General features: G+C 40.0%; 1 protein-coding gene across 1 annotated transcript in view; it reads right to left on the bottom strand.

Annotated features, from left to right (window-relative positions):
• IPCEF1 (interaction protein for cytohesin exchange factors 1) overlaps nt 1–22515 on the bottom strand; it is a 79695-nt gene that overhangs the window by 5783 nt on the left and 51397 nt on the right. The window contains exons 5-9 of the mRNA XM_040057611.2: nt 22041–22114; nt 20839–20910; nt 17775–17836; nt 14041–14129; nt 7661–8027 (exon numbers count right to left, since the gene is read on the bottom strand). Of these exons, the coding sequence (XP_039913545.1) occupies nt 7661–8027; nt 14041–14129; nt 17775–17836; nt 20839–20910; nt 22041–22114 (664 nt within the window). The remainder of the gene's footprint in view (nt 1–7660; nt 8028–14040; nt 14130–17774; nt 17837–20838; nt 20911–22040; nt 22115–22515) is intronic.

Genomic DNA, 22515 nt, shown 5'->3' with positions numbered 1-22515 from the left:
ACAGAAAATTTATGTTCAGCCACCAGGAAGGCTCTCAAACCAACTCAAAAAATAATGGTATTAGAGTTAAAATGAAGGGCAATTAGGGTAATTTCTAGGGTAATGATGTCTATGAGAAAGACATACTTCCAAACTCACATGTTAAGAATCAGGTAATGATCCAAACAGATGTGAGCCTGTATCTCCACTAATAGAGTGCTGCTTTAATGCTCTGAATATATCACAGACTTTGAACAACTGTCAGTAGTTCTATGTTTGAATGAAACAACTCTGATAGCATCTACACCTATTCTCCCCTCCCTGCATGCTACACAGTGAATTATGGTTCTACCTGGAAACTCACACGGCAAATTCTCTTTGCTGTGCTGATTCATCACCAGGTTTTGGTAATTACTGAAAACGAGTTTAAAAAAAAAAAAAAAAGTAATTAAAAGAAACATATAAACATTTCAGAGGCCTAGAGAACAGATTAAAGCAAGAAAGTTAGGGTATCTAATGTCTTGCCCCTGAGTTTCACAGATTGCAGCAGAAAATTTGCTTGTAATGCCCCACAACAAATCCTTGATTATCTCCACCTTAATTACTCTGATGGCTCCCAAGATGCAGTTCCATCTTCCAAGACAGAGAGTACATGAAAGGAAAAGTGAGTAAACAGCTGAGAATAACATAAAGTAAGATGAAAATTGAAGCAAAGGCATTTCTCGGAATAAAACAAACTAAAAAAATGAAGAGGCGGAAACTAAAAATGTGCCAGGCATATGTAGGGGCGTTTTAGCAGAAGGCCATTTTTAGCAACAGACTGCACAACTTGCTTCTTGTCCTTCAGTCCACACAGCTTCAGTGATCTCTAAAGGAAAATGTTACAGCTATTGCTGTTTTCAGGGTGCTAATGAATCCCTCAAGATCCACTTTGGATACTTAGTTTTTTATCACTGTCAGTAGTGGCGTTGGTTCTCAACTGCAGTCCTTCCTATTCCCATTGAACTGGCTGGGCACTTTTTCTTTTAAAGATAAACATTTACTTTTCTAAATCATCTGCAGTCAGCAAATACCTTCTGAACAAAAGGAACAAGTCTTTCTGGTCACTCATGCTACTGCAAAAAGAATTCTGCAGTATGTCAGCACACTAAGGAGGCTGTTTCTTATCTTTTCCATGTTTTATAAAGTACAGCATCCCCCTCCATCTCCCTTCTTTCTAAATATTTAGGTTACGAGAAAGGTTTATGATATGCTGCAAATATTTGCCTTCACTTTGTTTCTGGCCTATTCTTCACTACTGTGTGATTATAAAAAGCCTACAGTAACTTGACAAAAACTAAATATAGCTTCCAACATTGGTACATTGCTGGGGGAGGAAAAAGAGAACTGTTGTATATTTAACAAGCTGCAGGAAACAGGAAAAAAAATGGAAGTGTAAGGTATAATACACGACAGTAGTATTTCCTGAAAACTGTTGGCCATGAGGCCATGAGGCTCGTAATAACTAGTTTCCTGCCTACTTTCTTGGGATGAAGCAGCTGTTTGTTTCATTAGCCAGCTTCTGCACATCTTCTGCACAGCTTCTGGCTCAACTCTGCCGTAGACATCACCTACCAGGACTGTGCACAGTAATGCTTTGAGAGATTAATTGATTTTTATCAGCTATATAAGAAAGACTGTGTAAGAAGAAGAAAAAAAAGGCTTTTCAATCCTGTTCAGCAACTTTTAGATAAAGTCAACCCACAGGGGACTCAAGGTCCCTGCTCCAGACACATTTTGAGACTAACTCATGACCTTCCTCAGTGTCCTAAAATGGTTACAAAGCAGCAAGCTTGAGAAAACTCCCCCACTGAGCACTCTTCTTCCTCACTAAATATTCTGATATCTTCTGTGCACTTGTGGGAAACTGTAAGGAGCACAGTAACACTCAGCACAGAAAAAGATGGAGTCAAAGTCAGAAAAGCCCAAGAGAAGGCTGCTGAATCATACACTTGCCCAGCAAAGTGTACTCAGCTCCTGCAGACTTCCAAGACTGCTACCTGAAACTCCTACTTCTTATTCTTCCACCATTCTCATACTCCAAGGAATTAATCAAGGTCAGGTAATTTCAAAGAGAAAGGAATGTGTCAGACTCTTCATATCAGGTAGATAAAGAAGTGGCAGTAAAGCAACTAAATGGAATTTCAGCAAACTACTGGAAAACAAGGGTGAGTGGAACTTACAGGTTGTGTAGAGGCAGGTATGAGTTACATGGCATTTTGTCTCTAACTTTGATGAATTTCAACTACAATTAAAAAAATAAAATATTAACCTAATATTGTGCATTTGTGTAGAACACTCCTGCTGTTGACAAAGGATATGTCTGCCAATAAACCTCTATAAACTGAGGCCAGACTATCTGTTACCTATCTGGAATTTTACCTTCATTGTCCTGAGTACCCCTGTGCCAAGTTCAGAAAGAAAAAAACTACATTTTGCAGGCTTGATGCTGCCACTGAATACACTAGATTGATGCTGTAAATCTGAAAGGGGGAGAGGTAGTGAAAAAACTGAAAAACTCTGATTTAGGGGAACTAAAACACAGTTCTGAGGCTTGATGCCATTTATCTGGAATTTCCCTCTAACAGGAGGTGTCACAGACAAGAACAATCTCCCAGAGGTTCAACATGCCTATTCTTCACCTCCTCAATTTTCAGCTTCCGCTCTCCTGTCAGCCAACTTGCCACAAGCTGGAGACATTAAGATATTGAGATTCCCCATCTTGAAGCATCAGTACAGGAACCTGTCTGAAATCTCAGCTTTAATGCTCTTTAGGTTTACGTAAGTGAAATTATCCAGGACTTTCAAAAAGCAGCTGTGAAAAATAAAGTTGATTGTTTCCTAGTGGTAAAGATATAGAAATTGGAAATGTTTGGCAGAAAGAGCATTTTGCATTGAAAATCACCTCCAACATAATATATCTGACTAAATTTATCTGTAATGTAAATATTTGTTCTCCCACTCTGTAACTGAGATCTCACAGACCCTCAGTTTTGTATTAATTCCAGGGAAAAAAAAATGCTTCCTCCTCCTGTTCTTGCTACTCTTGTGACATTCTTGTAGCTTTGCCAGCACCTCTGTTTCTGATTCTGCTAAAATTTTTGATGCCAGTGGGAGAGAACACATATACCCAAGGCTGGAAAAAGCAGAGGGAAAAAAAGTCTTAAATGATTTTTGCACTTACCTACCTATCCCGCCCCCCACAACCCTTCTCCATAGTGGTAGTAGTCTTTTTGACGGGAAAGTCACCTCATGGAAATCACATTTCCCACATAATTATGGAGCAATAAATACAGGAAAAAAATTCAATTAGCTGAGCATAACTCAGTCAAACTCCTCACTGGCAAATGTAGAACTAAGGGAGGAAATATTGGAAAAAAATAATAGGAACACTATATTACCACAAACAATTAGATGTTGTTGTCTGACAGTATAGTGGACTCAGCAGTGAGGAGCAGAATTTTAATAAGCTGACTGGACTGGAAACAACACAAAGAAGTGTCTCTTTTTCAGAAAACCATAGCACCATAGTTTTCACTGTGACTTCTAAAGCTTTTTTGACAAGAAACAAAATAACTATTCAAGTTGTTTCTCTACACAGTTGTTTTCACCATCGGCGCATTTCTCGGCTAGTCTCAGCCATGATTTAGCTATTTGCTATAACTTCTGTCGAGGGAACAAAGGGGCCAGAGTACACCAGAGGATCTGTTCTGGATATTACTGGCACATGCAGGCTCCAGAGAGGATGTCAATAGTGAGAGCAGAAGTATTTGAAAGGATCCAACTCCTATTTAACCAACTCCTTCCCACAAAACCAACCCAGATAAAATCCAAGAGGATTTTTTCCTGTTCAGGCTTGAAAAATCTGTCCAGGTTTGAAAATGTCAGCACACAATAGATGCATCAGCTACTGTGAACTAAGGTAAAATAAACCAGAAGTGGTAAAACAAGAATGTCTTGCCAAGATGCATTGACTTCATATGATCATGAAACACTCAGAAAATGCAAGGAAGAAGGATCTTACTGCTATAGCAGTAGATCCCTAAATAGAACCATACATTCCTATTTTCTTATATAACCTCTCAGTTCCTGCGTCTTCCTTTAGCTGTTATGGTTTTTGATCATAATGGTGGTGTGTCAGAGTCAGATATCTTTTCTTCCAGTGGTCGCCAGAAGAAATACAAAGGATGGAGTTTGGCTGGACAGAATGTCTAGCCATCCTGGAGGGGGCAAGGCCAGCTTCTGGATACAGCGCACATAGTCAGAACTCTGTATTCTCAGCTGTTTCTTGTTTACCCTTCAGTTTCTTTGCGTCACAGGCAGTTTAGAATCTTTTGTCACTGTGCATGTAGCAAGCTGCATCACCAAAGTCTTAAATATTCCCAAAAAGTAAATGGACGCATAATGTTGGTCTCCCTTCAAAAGAGTAAAAAACTGATAAACTCCCCTTCTTTGTATCACTCTCTGGTATATAACATCTCCCCAGTAACTGGTGCAGAGAATTAATGCTGACATTGTTCATAACGCCACTAAGAGTGGTTGGAAAGATTATTAAAAATATCATATGCTATGATATATGGCTCCTTGCACCAGATACTCACAGTTGCTTAGCAGAGTTCATTAAATAATTTCTGTTGAAAAAATAATCCATCACCATTTAGCTGAATTGGTAGCTTTTCTTATGGAGATTCATCCGTTTATTTCTGAAAAATGTTTCTTTCATTGTTTAACTCATCACTAAGGTTTCTTCATGGTAAGCTTTTGCCACAAAACCACAGCTCCTCTTTCTTCCTTCTAGCTACCAACTTTTCTCACACTGATCTCCATTTTCATCCAGCAAAAGTGCTCTTCGGTTCTAGAAAATTTTCACCTCAACTCTAGGCCTTTATCAGCTACAACCAAAATGTAAATTTGTGGGTTTACTTTGAAGAATTTGTCCAGAAAACAGTGCAACAGGTGGGTTTTTTATCCTCACCAAGAGACAGAGAGAGCACGGACACACCCCTAGATTCTGTGGGGGACTGGGATCAAAGCCTGTCAAAGAACATAGCTGTTCTGATGATAGCAGGACCATCTTTACACACAGGGAACATGTGCTTTCAGGGCAAATGTTGACAAAATGTTGACACAGACTTGTCTCCTGGATGCAGTCTCATGACTCTGAAACGTGTCAGAAATGCACTATTCAGAAGCACTGTAAAGCAAGTAATACCAACTGCACTGAGGTGTGCCTTCTTGTTTTGCATCAGATAACAAGGGTGCTCTTACCAGTTACTGCAAATCAGGAGAATTTGCAGCTAGATTTTACCCAACAACTTGAATTCATCCCACAGTATTTGTACACATGCTTATCAACTAGCTGGAGAGGGAAATTCTTGGGGGATAAGTCACAGAACCAGAATTGCATCCTTTTTGAAAACTTCCATTTGGAACTGAATTGTTATTTTACATTTATCCTTCTTTTCCCACCTCATCCTTTGGGCAGCTTAATTGAAGTAGCCTAATTTCCTTGGAAAATATTTCCTTAATGTTTTCAGTGACCACTGCAGAGGAGGGCCCCACACAGCAGCTCTCTCCACACCCAGCCCATATATGCAGACTGACAAAGGAAAGACAAACCTGTGGATGGCGTACGTTTTACTTAGTCAGTAATGGGTCGTGATGCAGACAAGAACTAGTGAGGTTATACAGTTTCCATAGCGACTATCTTGGTGAAATTATCTATTTCTGTAATTCTGTCAACGATTACCTGTGGTTAGGATGGAACTGTTCTGTGCTCTGCTATCATGGTTGCCCGTCAACTAAGCAGTGAGAAACAGAAGAATAATCTTTTCAAAATTAAACCATTTTGTCCACTGCAGGAGTATACCAAAATATGACTTGATTTACATTTTAATCCCATTTTATTGGTTAGTATGATTGAGCCTATCAAACTATTCTTTAAGTGATTATGAATGTGTCATGTTAATTCTATGACATCCATTAAAGTATTTGTCACCCTTACATTACAATGGAAAGTAGTAACCTATGAATTATTGCAGGATTTCTGACAATACCAGAGGAATACATTCTAAGCAAAAGTTTAGATTTCTGAAGAGCAACCACTGAATCTTTGTCAACAGGATCTATAAACCACTATGCCATTTATGACCTATATTCCAACAATCCAGATGAATGTTCCTAGTACTATTTTCCAAAGACATTACTTTATCAAATTTAACCCAGAAGTTAAAATTACAGAAAACAATATGTTTAATATGTCTTTGTGATATTTTCATTAGGGACTCCATTTCTGCCAGCCCCAGCTGGCACAAACGTGCAAAGCCAGAATTAGGGGACTCAGATTCCATGGTAATTCAAAGCACAGCACACTTTTCCAGTACACAGAAACAGCACGTATGCTTACTCTGGATTTTAATTCTTTCTGATCTTAATTGCTGCAGAATTTTCTAGCAGAAAAGCCTACAAAATGGGTAAGGTAGGTAAGCATAAAACACTGAGTTAATTTGCAGTTTTGATGAAAACTGTACTTTTCTTAATGTCTCTATTTTTGTGTAAAATCAGAAAAGGTACGACGACATAAAGGGGCGCCAGTTTTCTAAGTGTCGATATTTGTAAACTACAGGGGGACTGACACGGTAGCTAATGTGCCTCATAGTATCATCTTCCAGTGTCAAGTTCACCTACAGAGAAATACCCTGGGTTCCCAACAACTCCAGCACTGTTTCTTTCCATCACTGCATTACTTTCAGCCTAACCTCTTAGATGCACCTTTCTTTCGCATTGTGCTGAGACAACCCTTCTCTTTCAGCAACAAATACTCAATTCAAATTGTTACAAGGACTTAGAATCATGGGAAGTGCTGCAGCACAGGAATGTTGTTGTTCTTATGTATTACCCCTCTATGCACAATAATTGTACACCAGGAACAACTCTTGGGCTTCAACTGCTTTTAATGCAGAAAGAAGCTTTGCTCAAAAGGCAGGAGATATTTCCTCACTACACAGGAGACCTATGAATGGTAACAATGACCAAATTCTGGAACAATGCCACCTTTTTCAATTAGCAGTACATTTCAGTAGGAGGATACTGTGCAGATACCTATTTGCTTAAACAAAATCCAGTCTTAATAGACTTTCTGATTCAGGATTTCAGTTGTTTTCTCTTGATTACAATGAAGCTTAATGAAGCAAATAGGGAGTATGTACTTTGAGTAAATGTAACAGCACATATTTGTAAAATTGGACTGACTTAACCCCATGTACACCGTTCCCTACATATTACAGTTTTGTTACGGTGTCCATTCTGTGAAGCACTGATAAGATTTTGATTCAATCCTAAGTAATAAAAGATACCTGCATTGAAATAAAGACTGTTAAAAAAATCATGTCTATGCTAAATTTATATACAGAGGTTATGATCTAAAATATAGATACAATTTGAGAAAAGTTGTAAAGGTACTAACTAGATACTCAGCGCAGTAAGTTTTAATGTACAATAAATTAAATGTTATAAATTATGTGCCACTGGAAAATTCTTCAGTGAAGAATATAGAGGAAGGAAGGGGAAAGGAAGTTAAGAAAACGCGTAACTCTTATATTGTATGGCTCTGCAGCAAAAATCTCCTCTCCCATCAGCTCACCTTTGGCTAGTGATCGCTGTCCTGCTGTATCTGGCACAGCTAGACAATGTGTATCTGCTCTTAAGTAAGAGGTTTGGGATCCACCATTGGGTTCAGAAAGCTGAACTTCCTGGCTCTCTGCTGCATCTCCACAGACCACTTCTGGAGGCTCATCAGAATGAATCTGTACACAGAATGTTATAGGCTGATCACCTTCTTCTGTGGCAGAGCTGGTAACCAGATCAAGCCAGGACTGCCTCTCCGAATAAACCACTTTGGATGTCAAGGAAGATGATGACTCTTGGGAGTTGAAAGTGCTTTCAGGAGAGGAGAGAGAACAAGATGCTTCACTTGACAGAGTTGAGGTGAATGATGACTTCTGCTGATCCTGCTTTCCAGAAACAAAAGCCAGGAGGAGAGGAAGAAAAGAGAAAAATTATTTACAAATTACTCCTGTTTCTAGGTTCTACATGATATATTGATATGCAGCTGAAATGCTAAATGACCAGAAATTGATGTAATCTGGTTACTTATTCATCCAAAGAAGCCAAAGGGAAAAGAGATATAAACCTGACAATGCCTAGAAACAAAGATCAAGGAGAAATATTATGCTGAATGTAGCCTTCTATGGTAGGTCTCACACTCACTTTCTTTCTTTACTTTGTCTTCACTTTATTGGCCTAATCGAGAGTGAAGAGGGAAAACTCCAAATTAGTCATTGAACATGAAGCACTCAACAGTTCCACCAATACAATAACCAGAGATGGACAAAAGGGGTCCCAAGCACTGAAGTACAGTAAAGTAGTATTTTTCCTAGTCCCTTCAAGGGATAATCGCTCACCAGGGCAAGAATGCTTAGCAGAAACTATCAGAATTGTGGTAAGATCATCATGACATGAAAGCCAGATATCCTGCTACTGCAGAAATTTACTCCTGTGTATCATCCCCTAACTGGCCAATGCCAGCATCAGAATACCAGACTTGACGGACCATGATTCTGGCAAGTTTCTGTCCTCAATATTTATGCAGAATAGATCTGTGTGAGGATTAAAACAGATGATAACTAGACTGAAAATATTGAAACTTACTAAGAAGGTGTTGCTAGGGAAACCTGGTAAAGCTGAAAACACAGTAAATGGACTAGCCTGGAAGGCCTATTTATAACCCAGTAAACCAGAAATAACTTTTATTCAAATAAACCAAACCAAGAGTAACAATTTTTTAATTATGATTTTTAAACTCCACAATTCAATGTTGTATACTGTAATGTATACTACTTCCTTCTTATATTAAACACAGCAAAGCCTTCCTGTGCTTCTAATACAGCTGCATCACATAACAAGAAGTTAATTCAGAGGATAAGGAGGACCTATATCAGACTGTGAGCACTATTTTTTTATAGCAGCTTATTCACTTTTGTAAATTTTCAAAGCCATTCGTAGAATTATTGAATTGTTAAGGTTGGAAGAGACTCTCAAGTTCATCCAGTCCAGACATCCACCAGCACTACCACTGCAACCCCTAAACCACATCATCCAGCACTGGATTTGGATCTCTCTTGAATGCTTCCCGGGATAGTGACTTCACCACCTCTCTGTGCAACCTATTCCAATCCCTGATTTCACCAACCTAATGGTGAAAAAAAATTGTCATATATCTAATCTGACTCTGCCCTGTCTCAACTTAAGGCCACTTCCTCCACTCCTGTCACTTTAGGCACAGCCCCCACCTGGCTACAACCCCCTTTTAGGGAATTGTAGAGGGCAATGAGGTCTCCTCCGAGCCCCCTCTTCTTAAGACTGAACAAACCCAGCTCTCTCAGCCATTCCTCATAAGACATATTCTCTGGATCTTTCATGATTCCTGTAAGACTGTGCCAAACATTGCAGGACCCAGACATCTCTATTCCGTATGAAAAGTACAGTGTGGTGGTGCGGAAGTTGATTTATTTGGTTTACACTGTTTTATGTAATCAATTTACAGTTTTTCATAAGAAGTTTCTGTAATGGTTTGTTCCATGTACCCCCCATTCTCCTCGTTGGTTTTTTCCCCTCATGTTTGTTGTGTAATGTTCGGTTATCTGTCCATCACCCTACCCCTCACCTGCTGTTGTCAATCCTCTCCCTCTCTCCCCCTCAGTCTATCATTCCGGGGCCCTTCCCTGGATTCTGGAAAGCTCCAGGGAGGGCGTCGAGTGATAGGCTGGTGCCTGGGAAATTCCCTTCTCCCCATGGCGGCTGGTTCCCCGTTACATGGTTACATCCCCGGTTCCACCCTGTTTTCCGGATTGGTTGTTGTACTGTTACCACCCCTTGGTCCTCCCCTGTTTAAAAAGTCATGCACAGCCCTTGTTCGGGGCTCTCCTGAGCAGCAGCAGTCTGGTGCGGAGCTCCCGTTGGGTCTCCCCCATAAAAAAGCCCTGCTCGGAGAGTCGCTCTTCTATCCGTCGCCGTGGTTGCAGCAAGATCGAGTCCTACGCTGGGTGTGGGGAACCAAGTACCCACGGGGAGGTACCCACGGGGAGGAGGGAGCTGGTGCGGCTAGCAACCCCGACCCAGAGCGCGTGAGCCGCGGTGAAGGTTCTGAGCTAGCCCATGGGCCAGCGCCTCCAAGCGCACGAGGGACACCACGACCGTACAGCACCGTGTTTCAGATGTGCTTTTGTTTCTAAAATAGAAACCTTCACATACGCATTCTCAAGCAAAGGACAAGGAGATGCTGTAGTAAACCACGAGTGCTAAAAATGCCCTTGGGAACACAGGTGGTATGAAACATTTCATCTAAGAGCTCCTATCACAAAGACAAATTGTTGAAGAATTTCTAAAGTCAAGCAGAATCACCCAACAGTAACAGCTCTTGCCCACATGTTGTAGATGGTCTAATTTCAGTTGTTCAAAGCTGAAAAGGGAAGATATCAGATCTCACCTCTATTTTTCTGGCATTTGTCCTTACAGAAAAAAAAAAAAAAGTGTTAGCGCAATGGAGACTGTGCCTCACTGAGGGGTATATATTTTTGTTTTCATTTTCATTGTGTGTTAATTTAAAAATATGAGTGAGAATATGACTGCCAGAAGGTGTTTCTTTTTCTCCGCATATGTGTTGTGTTTTGCTTTTTCTTTGGAATGACAAATGTTTACCTAAATTATTTGAGTGACTCCTTTGGAAATTTTGCAATCATCCATATGATGATAAATATCCATTTGGGGATGTTTTAAAAAGCACACCATAAGGATCTTACTGGAAATTAATGAGTCTCTAGATATTTTTTTAGACAAAAATTATGACCATGAAACTCTTCAACTGCTTTTTTGGCCACTGCGGCAATCTATTGTCTCAACATATCTGCTGACTTTTTTAACTGTATATCCATTCACATGTGGACAAATTAATGCAGGTGGTCAGTTTAACTTTTATCCTACAGATGTTATAATTTACTTGTTCCTCACTTGCTTTTTTTTACTCCACAATACCCAAACCCATGCATACACATGGAACTTCATGGTCACTACTTTTTTCTTCTGCAAATTTCAAAATGGTTTGAGTCAGCAGAGAATAGAACAGCAAGTACAAACGTTGTTCTAGATGTACAGCAAAGTGTTTGCTGCTCTAAAATGTAACAGAGCCTGCATCTGGGTTTCTATTACTTTCCAGACTAATAGTTTTTGGTTTGATGACAAGAAGTTTGAAGGACTTTCTGCGTAAAATAAGAAGAAATTAACTCCAGTCCATGCCCGTGGCATTCTTGACACTGAGCTGAGTTGACAGGGTAAGTGTCACTTCCAGTAACAATTTGACAAAATTTAAGTATGCCAAGTGCTGCACCCACAGAATATGAACCCAAATCCACCACATTTTTGAGACTTCACAGCTTGGTTCAAGAACTCTGCAACAAATAAATAGGTAGAGAGCCATGGTTAACCAACCCTCCCTGAGATAACCACAGGTTCCAAACCTAGAATTGAGTTTTTAGTAGAAGCTGCACTTTCCCAATCCTTCCAGTGGTTTTCTTGTTTCAACACTTGTCCAGAAGCAAAATGGATATTAAATACATTACTTAAAAGAAGAATCTGACTTGCAGTCAAACAGAGCTGTTCCTACTCACTATGTAAGCAAGCTGAGCATGGGGCAGATCCACAGCAAATGAAGTTTATTCCAGCGGCCAGTTCTGGGGTGAGAAGATGATGCCTTTGCTCAGAAGGCAATAGCCTTTGTCCACAAGGGAAGGGATTTTAAGGAATAAGAAGGGAAATCAGCTGACGAAGGTAAAGGCTGAAGAGAAGGTACCCTATGAGGGAAAGCTTGAGAAAGCAGGATCCCTCAGCATCTGCACCACTGCCTGCCGCCCATGTGTTCCCTGCTAAAACGTGGAGGCCAGCACTCAAGAGGAGCATATGGGAAGGAGACAACCGGAGATTGCCTCTGCAGCAACAGTCCAACAAGCAGCAGGAAACTAGGAAAACAGAAAGCTAAAAACAGCACCTGTTTAAAACTCATCATCTGGAAAAACACAGGCATTCACTCAGAGGTGAGCAGATGGAAAACACATCTACAGCCTCCTAAAGGCAACACACTGGAGTATAAAATTCAAGACACTTCATTAACTGACCCACAGCCCTGAATAACTGCAGGAGGCATCTCTCCTCTCCTCTCCTCTCCTCTCCTCTCCTCTCCTCTCCTCCTCTCCTCTCCTCTCCTCTCCTCTCCTCTCCTCTCCTCTCCTCTCCTCTCCTCTCCTCTCCTCTCCTCTCCTCTCCTCTCCTCTCCTCCCCTCTCCTCTCCTCTCCTCTCCTCTCCTCTCCTCTCCTCTCCTCTCCTCTCCTCTCTTTTTTTTTTTTTAGTCACATTTAACTTCCAGTTGATACAGGCACTAAAGAATCACGTTCTACAGCAGTGAATGCCTCACACCCCCGGGTGCCAGGCGGATTGTTCTAGTGATAAACGCTACACGTTTCAGGAGAGGAAGTGAAGACTGATTTATCTGACTGAAAATGAGGGGGGCAAATGGGTGGCTGTGTGATATGCACTCCTAACTTTATGTGAGCTAATTAGAGATGCCAGACAGGCAACCCTGTCCATGACATCTCCTTTATTAATGCCTGTGATTGCACAAGCTTTTCTGGCTCATCTGTATATTTCAGATTTACTGCACACCTCTCAGTGTTAACTTCCAGGTAGTGAAGGGAAAGGCTTGAATCAGGATTCCTCATTACCAGCCCAAACCAGATCACTCATTTCTAAACACAGAATTAAGTAAATTTGACTTTCTATTTCAATAGAAAAATTCTAAAAATTAAAAATGTGGTGACAAAAAACTCTCACAAGGCAACTCAATAATTTCCAAAGCATGATATGAACAATCTCTTTACTCCAAAATTGCAACCAAATCCCCCATGCCTGTTGCTAGCTCCAAGAAAACTTACTGGTGACAGAGATTAAGGGGTTACCTCTGCTTCTTGCAACAGCTCTCCCTGACTTCTACTACAAATGAAACTTTTCTTTTAAAGACTGCAAAGAGAAGAAAAAAACCCACCCCGAACCTACTAGTGAAGCTACCTCATAGCAAATTAACGACTTTTCTTTCTTTATTCAAAAAAGGAAAAATTTTAAAAATTAATTTTTTAAAAAAAATCCATTTAAATCACATGAGAACAATGAGATCACTGGGAAAAACAATGATACAGAAACAAGATAATTAGGGCAAGAAGTAGATAATAATTAGGCAAGCCAATTTGATTAGACTCATGGGGGTTCATAGTGCTTATTTTAATTTATGAAATGAAGTGAGACAGGAAGGAATATTCTGGGGCAATATACTACATAAATTTTGGAAGAATGCCTATTTTCTTTTTTCATAGTCTGTTTTTCAGAGGTAGAGGAAAAAAAGCAGATTTTTATCTCTGTACAAAGAGGCCTCTTTCCCTTCACTTCTGTTCACTGACACAAAAGCAGCTTCAAATCCAGCAATCTTAAAAACAGCTCACTAAAATAAATAAATACAAAGCTGTTAGATATGCTACCAAGGTCACAAAAAGAGAGAGCTTTCAGGATGGATTTTTTAAAAAAAAGAGAGAATAGTATGAAAAAAACAGTTTATAGCAGTGTGTTAAAAATCTTGTTAAGGAAAGGCACGGTTCGTGTATGAGGTAGAACAACACCTTCCTTTCTCCAGCAAGATAAAAGGGAAGGAGCTGATCTTTTACAGTGCAAATCTCCCCGTAGTGCAGAATGTGCCAACTGTGCCTCCCAACAGGGCGGGCAGTCTGTGCATGAAGGTTTCACAGGAGCACAACGTGGTCATTTCCAGCCAATGTTTTAGGTTATTCCTAGCGGTCCACCACCTCAGGAGAGTTATGTTTCAACCTGCTTGCAACAAGAAGCAAGATAATAACTGGAACACTTACTGAAGGAGGAGGTGGTGTCTGGACTCTGTAGGGTGGAGGTGGCGTGTCTGTTATTTCTGGATCGTCGTGTTCACTTTCACTGTAGCATTCTGAGGTAGACATGGAAAATGAGCAAAAATAAAGAGTTAGACTGACACATTATTCTTTGCAGCAATGTGGCAACCAAAGATCACCAAATAGGTTGTTCTGGACTCAGGACTACACTTTAACCAGTGTCTCCTGATCCAATTGAGGCAATGCTGGAGAACTGTTGCAAGTAGCAGGGGAAATCCCTTAATCCCCTTAATTAGTAAGTTTTCCTGGAGCTGGCAGCAGGCATTGGGGGTTTGGCTGCAATTTTGGAGTAAACAGATTATTCATATCGTGCTTTGGAAACTGTAGAGCAGCCTTGTGAGAGCCTTTTGTCACACATGGTATCTTATATAGGCACACCATACAGCATGACAGTACATATGAAGAGGTAATACCAGAAGTAAACACTGTACTTCAGGACTACCCTACTTGTCTCCCCTTTTTTTTTTTTTTTTTTTTTTTTAATGAAATCAAACTCATAGGAGCCTCAATATGTCTTGACATGTGGCAGAAGCAGTCATGCTGTAATTTCTTTCAACTATCTGTGCAGCAGGGAAAAATATTTTCCACAAATTTGGATTAAATGAAGTGATAATCATTGATAAAATTAGACACAGATAAAGGGAGGCAGAATGTTGCCGGTTCCTATGCCCAGGACCTGGCAATAGTAAGCAGTGGACAAGATCATAGAATCATAGAATACTTTAGTCTTTGAGGGACCGTAAAAGGCCATATAGTCCAACTTCTCTGCAATGTGCAACTTCAGCTAGACCAAGCTGCTTGACCTTGAATGTTTCCAGGGATGGAGCTTCTGCCACCTCTCTAGACCACCTGTTTCAGAGTTTGCCAACCTCACTGTAAAACATTAGGTCTTTATATCTCGTCTAAACTGGCCCTTTCTTAGTGTAAAACCATCACCCCTTTTCCAGTATACCCTGCTAAAAATGTTTGCCCCACCTCTTTGTGCACTGGAAGGCCACAAAGATCACTCTTGCTAAATTTCCCAACACAAATGCAACCTTTACAGGAGCTTGCATCTTGCCCTGCACCACATGTGCAGAGTGACAGCCCCACCACACTGAGCTGGGGATGGGAGAGTTTGCAGAGGCAAAGTTGGAGCTTGATGAGGACAACTTGAGTGCAAAGGGTCACAGAACAGAGGCTGCCCATGTGGTGTCCGTGGTATCCAGCACTGCCCTTTGCCGGCCACATGTGCTCAGCAGCCTCTGCTGTCCAAGAGTCTCTGTCCAGCTCTGCCCCAGAGAGCAGGGGTTGCTTAAGTCCAGCTTTAATTCCTCAGCAGAGCTGGACTTCAGGGGCTCACACCACTGGAATGGAACCACCATGTGTTAGCATGGTCTCTGGACAGTCACCTGAGATTATTTCATCTGAAATTAACTCATTTAATTAACACACTTTATTTTTCTGCATGTCATTGTGGGGGGAGGGTGGGTGTTAATAAGCACAGAGTGAGGGGAATAAAGTTATAAGAGAGAAGAATTTTGTGTGTGAGAGAGAATTTTCTAACATGTTAACAAAGAGAAACTTAAAGAGGTTCATAATTTTTTCTCCCTCTACTCTTTGCAGAACGGCAGGGTTTTGAGTAGCTTAGATGCTATTCTGTTTACTGGAAGTATTTGGTGGCACATCTAAGCATAAAGAACTAAAACTGGCTGCATGAAGGCCTATATCAAATTTTAAGACTCTGTTATTGCCTTTTTGAGTATCTCAGTAAAAAGCTTATGCTTTCTACAGCTCCCCTTTTAGGCGCATGGAAGAAACAAAAAAGAATCAACCGCTGTTTCTGATACTCTAAACAGTCAAATGGTGTCATGGGGGATGTTAAAATGCACAGAAGGTACCTGAGTACACGAGAAATGCCATGAAAAGAGCCCAGACTTCTGAAGAATTATGATGTGTGATACAAAGAGGAAGAACTAGTCAGCAGGAACAGAAACGACTGTGGGTAGTGACTGTTTTTATGAAACATAGCAACGTTTCTGTAATGACATGTCCACCCAGGTACCAGTGGATGCTGCACCCACGCTGAAGGCAGCTGCTGGATCACCTGTGACAAAACATGCATGAAAAGACAAGGAGGTGTTTGACACCAGAATCAGAAGGTCTTTTCCTGAGGGGGGAAATGGGTGACTATCTTTAAAACTGAAGAAATATTGGCTATGTTATGCTACTGCAAAGTTATTAGATAATCTGTTGCAGAGGTTATTGAGTGGATTATTTATCTCTTTTGGACTTCTTTTTTTAGATTAAGATTGGCAGAATGACTCATTTTTTATTGCTTTATAATTCTCGATTCAAGCAGTATCACATTTGTTGAGGTTTAAAAAAATTGGTTTAATGTATGAAATTTTGGCATTCCCATTTTCCATCGAGCTCCTTCCTTCATAAAAAGATGGACAAAATAATTGCATACTTCCTCCCTGAGCACAAGTATCTTGCCGTTCTTGCTAAGATAACCTAATATTCAATATAGCCCTTTATCCTAAAGAGTTTTGATAAAGTTGGCTTCAAATGGGATACAGGCAGAAGGAATTAGATTTTGTGCAAATTAACAAGTTTCCTGATGAGAAACAATTGTGAACAGAAAACAAAGAAACTGATGAGACTTGCTGAATTCTCCAGGAATCAGTATTATCTGTGTTTACCAACCCAAAGCTGCTTTTAATGGTAGAGCATAAATGGAACCAGATCAAATTAATCAATAATGTAATTATATGTCCCAAGCCTGGACATAAACAGCAATCTTGAATTTTGTGATAAGGCAGAAGGAATGCAGAAAGGAACACTTCATTGCTTTGACAAAACCGGCTGCATCACCTAAGTGTTCATACTTCTGCAAATACCAGTTTCTATCTCATGATGACAGCTCCTTCACCAGCTCAGCAGTTCTAAAAAGGGCACTGGGTACCAGTACTCTAAAAATGAAGACTTAAAAGCCCAGGTGATGACACATATTCCTCAGGTTAGAGTCTGTTCCTCCTTTGGTAACTTATTAGCCAGAGCACATCTCATTCTACACCAGCTCCTCTGCCCAGATTTGTGATTTCAGCGTTGGTATTCTCCCACCAAAGAGTTATACTTGGTCAGTGTACAAATTAAGACAATAAATAAATTTTTAGAACTTTTTAAGTTTCTCATTCCATAATGAACTCAGGCTTGGCTTGAAAACAAATTTTAGGCTCCAGAATAGGGGCACCACCTCCTCATCCCCGAACCTTGCAGTTGTTGAAACCCCAGGGCTGGAGGACACAGTAGGGATGGGTCTGCAGAGCACAGGGTGTTCCCAGGCCTGCAAGCTGCCATGTTGCAGCACAACTCCTGTAATATAACTCACCAGCTCAAAACCCAGAGCAGCACAGCTGTTTCTCTTCACGCTTGGTAGGCTTGGCAAGTCAGCAAACTGACAGAAGTTACACACCTCTCACAAAATCACCTAGTGTCTCTCACTCACAGTGTTTCTCACCATTTTTTCTTTTCCTGTGATTACTCTGCACTGTGACAATGTGGTTTCTCTGAGCTCAGATGGTAGACAGACCCAAGATGACAGTTCAATAGAAAGAAAATAGCTGACAGAAATCTGGCCAAGCTAAAACTGTGAAACACACAATGTAGTTACACACTGAAACCTGTTAGGAGCATACCTTCCTCATTCTTTCTGTTTGGTGCCAGAGGGTCTACAGCCATTCCCAGCTTACTTAGCCACCTGTGTTTGAAACAGAGGGAACAGAGTCAGGGATGCTCACATGCTCTTCACACTGAGTTTTGCTTCTTTCAGTTGTGTTCTACATCACCACATCTGTTTTCATTCGCCTGAAGACTAAATGTCAGTGTCTGTTTCATAGATCATATTCTAGAAAGTTACCTCTATATTAATATTCCCTGTAGTGAACAGGATTAGTTGCCTGGGACATCTTTCCCTGATACGGAAAAAAAAGGTACTACTGATGACCCAGGAGTCACATTTGTGTAAGCTAAAGAAAAAGTCTTTGTGCTGTAACACCATGTCCGTGAATTAGTCCAGCTGTTGAGGTGTCATCTTTCACCTGAGGTGAAGAAAAAGGCATGGGAGCCATAGAAGATTATGTCAGCTGCCCTGGCCAGAACTATCGCAGCACAGTGTGCACCACTTGAAACCAAATTTCTGATCATAACATAACACATTTTTCAACTTTTGGCTTTAGTAAGTCTCACTTCCTGTGTTGTTTTAAGCTATTAACCAGGGTGTTTTTCACTTATCTTCCTAGGTGGCTGTATTTTTCCAGTGCTAGAAACATTCCCTAGTTATACTTTTTTGTATATTATATTTGCTTGTAGATCATTCAGATCTATACACATATTAAGTAACTAACAACAGAAAAAGCTCAACTCAAGGCATATATGGAGAAAGTATGAAGGGTGGGAATTCATTACTGAAAAAAAAATCATTTTGTTTGATTTTGGTTCTACTTAAGCAATAGAGAATTTGCTAGTAAGATCAGTATCAAAGTAACTATACTCAGACTGCAGCGTGAGCAATAGAGCCACAAACAATTCAGAGAATTCAAAGTGTCATTTCTATAAGAGTGGTCCAAGGGTGGACTTTTTTCTGACAGCTATTCCTAACACAATGATTTTTTTAATATGAAAATCCACCTTAACAAGGAAAAGATTTGCTAAAAATTCTAGGACTTCGTTAATGATGAGGGCAGACAGGTCACCAATAACTATGTACAGCTGGCCAGCTAAATGCATGCAGCTAGTCAGCATGCCTTTACTTTTCATGTGTGCATGACAATAGCAAATACCTGATAAATTAGTGAAACAAATGACTGTGTTAATAAATCCACTGTTGATTTACTATATATATATATATATATATATATATATATATATGTATATATGTATATATGTATATATGTATATATGTATATATGTATATATGTGTGTATATATATATATATATATATGTACAGGTATATGCATGCATCGATATACGCATGAAGAGTTACAAAAGGTCATAATCCATCAAGCGTTTATGCACACCAGGAACTCGACACACACAAATGCTCCAGTGAGCTCAGTGGAACCATTCACATGAGTATTTGCAGGACTGGAGCCAAGAGAACACATGTCTTTTAGTCTGTTTCGACATATGCGTGAGTATGTGCGTACTTTATGTATTAAATGCATGTATTTTATACTGTGCCAAGGAAAACATCATCAGTTGCAACAGTGGGGAGTTAGTACAGCATAGTGCAGGCTGCTCTAACACTAGGCTACCTAGCTTTAAGCCAAAATGAAATTTACTCAAGATGTGGAGTTTGAACAAAATCATTCTGGGGGCATAAGAGCTAAGACACCTGCATAGATTTTAATCACTCACTCACAGGAGACTAAACATTTTTCACATGAGAATTTCCAGCTGGGCTCCAAACTGGCTGTTAGCACTTACTAATGTCCTCCATCAGCTCTAATTTTCCTTCTCCATACCCCCTTTCATCTCTTCTTTCTTAACCAGGGTTACCCTCTCTGCTGAAATACTCCTGTCCAGCTGTCCCTGATTCTCAGCCAACCTCATCCTGTCTGTCTCAGGAACTTGTCACTCCATTCAGAGTTCTGGTGGGAAATGCAGGAACACTGAAACGGATGGTTATCTCCCCACTAGAATGCTCCATGGTGCTCCAGCTTGCAAAGGGCAACAGATTCTTTCCATCTATATCTACAGGCATCTGTAGAGTACAGATTTACTAATACATATCTGTGTACGTCCACTACTGTAATATTGTACATTTCTGTATTTATAGATCTTTCAGAAGGTTACACACATTCCCTCAACCTCTCTCTTTTTCTGTTGTGGTAAATATGTATGAGGTCTTCCATTTATAGAGGGAATGAGTAGTCATTGCCCTGTGAAAAATCGCACAAAGATCACCAGTAGAGCCATGATTAAAATCCTGACATGACTGTTGTAGGAGGTCTCCTCTCATCTAAATTGTACTGCTTTGGATACAGTATTTGGCCATTTAATGCAATATCTTAGACAACAAATTGCAATCTGAAGTAAAATGGCAAAGATATGAGATATGTCTAAATCAGCCACAATTGGATCAGTAGTAAATAATGTCTTTCTGATAGCTCACTGGTTTCTAAAATGTCAGCATTCATATTCATTTTTATTTCTTCCACTGAGAACTATTTAATTGTTAATCTTCTGGACATTTGTGGGAAGAAAATTTCTGACCTGTCGTGAGGATCATTCAACTACAACATAGTTTGATGCTGAAGTTAATGCTAATTTGCATTTAAGAAACAGACCTTTCTATCCCTCTAACCCTCCTTGTTAGCTGATATGATACGCTGAAATCAGAAGCTATTATTTTCTAGTCCTAGATCACTTCTGGGACCTTTCCCCTTCTTTCCTTTCTCCCTCACTTCTTCCCAGGTGCTGTACTTGCTATCAAATCTTAGCACCGCTCTAACAGGGATTTATACCAGCAAATATTGGGAAGATTAGTATCAAAACTGGGCTAATTGTGCAATTCTAATTTCAATCATAATTAGTGAAAAAAGGCCAGTAGTTTTCTTCCATTTAGTGACCAGAAAAATTAGACTCGGTAATTCCCCAAATAATTTCGTCAACGACGGCTTGACAGTGAAAGAATGAACTTTCAAAGGGTGTTCTCATGCATGAGACAGGATGAAACATGACCAGTCGCTCCTACTTACGTGTTCATTTCCAGAACATTTTCTGCCGCAAAGTAAAATGTCTTGATCTGTGGGTGGCTGATCTTAATAGCACTTTAGGAAAAGAAAAAAAGAAGAGATATGAAGAAAACTAGTTTCCATAAGAAAGAAAAAAATAATAGCTGAATGAATTATTTAAAATATTTATTCGCTCCACTGTATTAATCCGGATTAGTTTGTCCATCAAACCAGCTCTTTCTTTAAAACTCTAGTCTATTTTTAGCTCATTTCCTAGGCCATACATTATTCAGAGAGTATAAACTACAGAAACTAAAAAGGATGGAATAAAGAATAAAACAAAGTCTTCCATTATTTCATTACATAATTCTGTTGCATTCCCATGCCTCAAATACTGTTCTGCTTCCTCCTGCTCTGAGATGTAAAGCAAAATTTAAAAATCTTGGAAGAAAGCTCCAGTAGTGATTCAAGACATGGAACATCTTCTGTGGTCAATCAGGCTAAGACCCCCAAGCATGGAAAATGATGGCTGAGGACAGGGACATGTGACACAGCAAAAGCACAAGCAGCACACAGTGGGTGAACAGTGACTGACTCTTCTTCTGACTTCTCCATCAGAAGAACGAAGGGTTTCTCTTGAGAGACCCAATTCAAACCATGCTGCCCTTTACAACTTTGAACAACAGCAACACCCCTCCAAAGCTTTGAAGTGTGTCCAGAAACAGCTGGAAGTCAGTGTTGCATATGGGGCTTGCAGGGAGTATTTTTAAATGTGCACCCTGCTAAAGAAAGTATTTATTCCCTGCATTACCAAAGGCTTCAAGTACAGCCCAAGCTCAGTTGCACCACTGCAGCCTAAAGAATAGTCCAGGCTTGGAAGGATGCAGCATTATTTGCACCACTGCTGACCTCCTCAACTAAGAGGGGGTATCTGAGAACTACAGTCTACTCATAATCAGTGAATGAAAAAAAAGGAGAAGAAAAAGCATTCAGCATACTCATCTGGGTTTGGAGGTTTTTTGTTTGTGGTTTTAGCAAAGCACATCTGGCAGAGGTTTTTCAAAAATATTTTTGCAATATGGTTTTCTTTCAGTAGCTCAATTAATATCTCATTATTTATACAACACAAAAGAACTCCCCACAGCTTCACTGCCAAAGACTACTGAGATTCATTGCTTGCAGCATTGTAAAAATCATGCAAAACTGGGAAAAAGAGACAAACTTACTGCTTTTTTTTGCATTCAGTTGCACGATCCACACTGAAGTCTGGAAGTCTTATGAATCCTTCTGCTTTTTCAGCCTTCCATAAAAGAAAAAAATTGAAATATCACCACATCAACCTGGTAAGCGAGTAGACTCTAATGCTGAATATTATTTAACATGCAAGTGCTTGTTTTTGACAGCTTTTTATACTGTGAAAATATATGCTCATCACCATGGGGACACATTAATGCCTGATGAAATATTTCTATACCAGCTATATTTGTGCAAATCTGGGTTGCTGGAAAGCCACCACTCCTGTGGGTGCAAGTGGCAGAGTGTAAGCATAGACTGTGCTGACTAATAAGGATGAACAAGGGTTATATCATCTGTTCCGGTCTGGATGGTACCTACAATCTCAAAGGTGGGTTTATGCCATCATACAGCATGTGTGCATCTTAGACATGTAACAGCAGCTCATAAAATGACTTATGTATAGAT

This window comes from Hirundo rustica, chromosome 3, assembly GCF_015227805.2.
Source record: "Hirundo rustica isolate bHirRus1 chromosome 3, bHirRus1.pri.v3, whole genome shotgun sequence".
In the NCBI taxonomy this organism is placed as follows: domain Eukaryota; kingdom Metazoa; phylum Chordata; class Aves; order Passeriformes; family Hirundinidae; genus Hirundo; species Hirundo rustica.
This window is presented reverse-complemented; position numbering and strand designations above follow the sequence as displayed.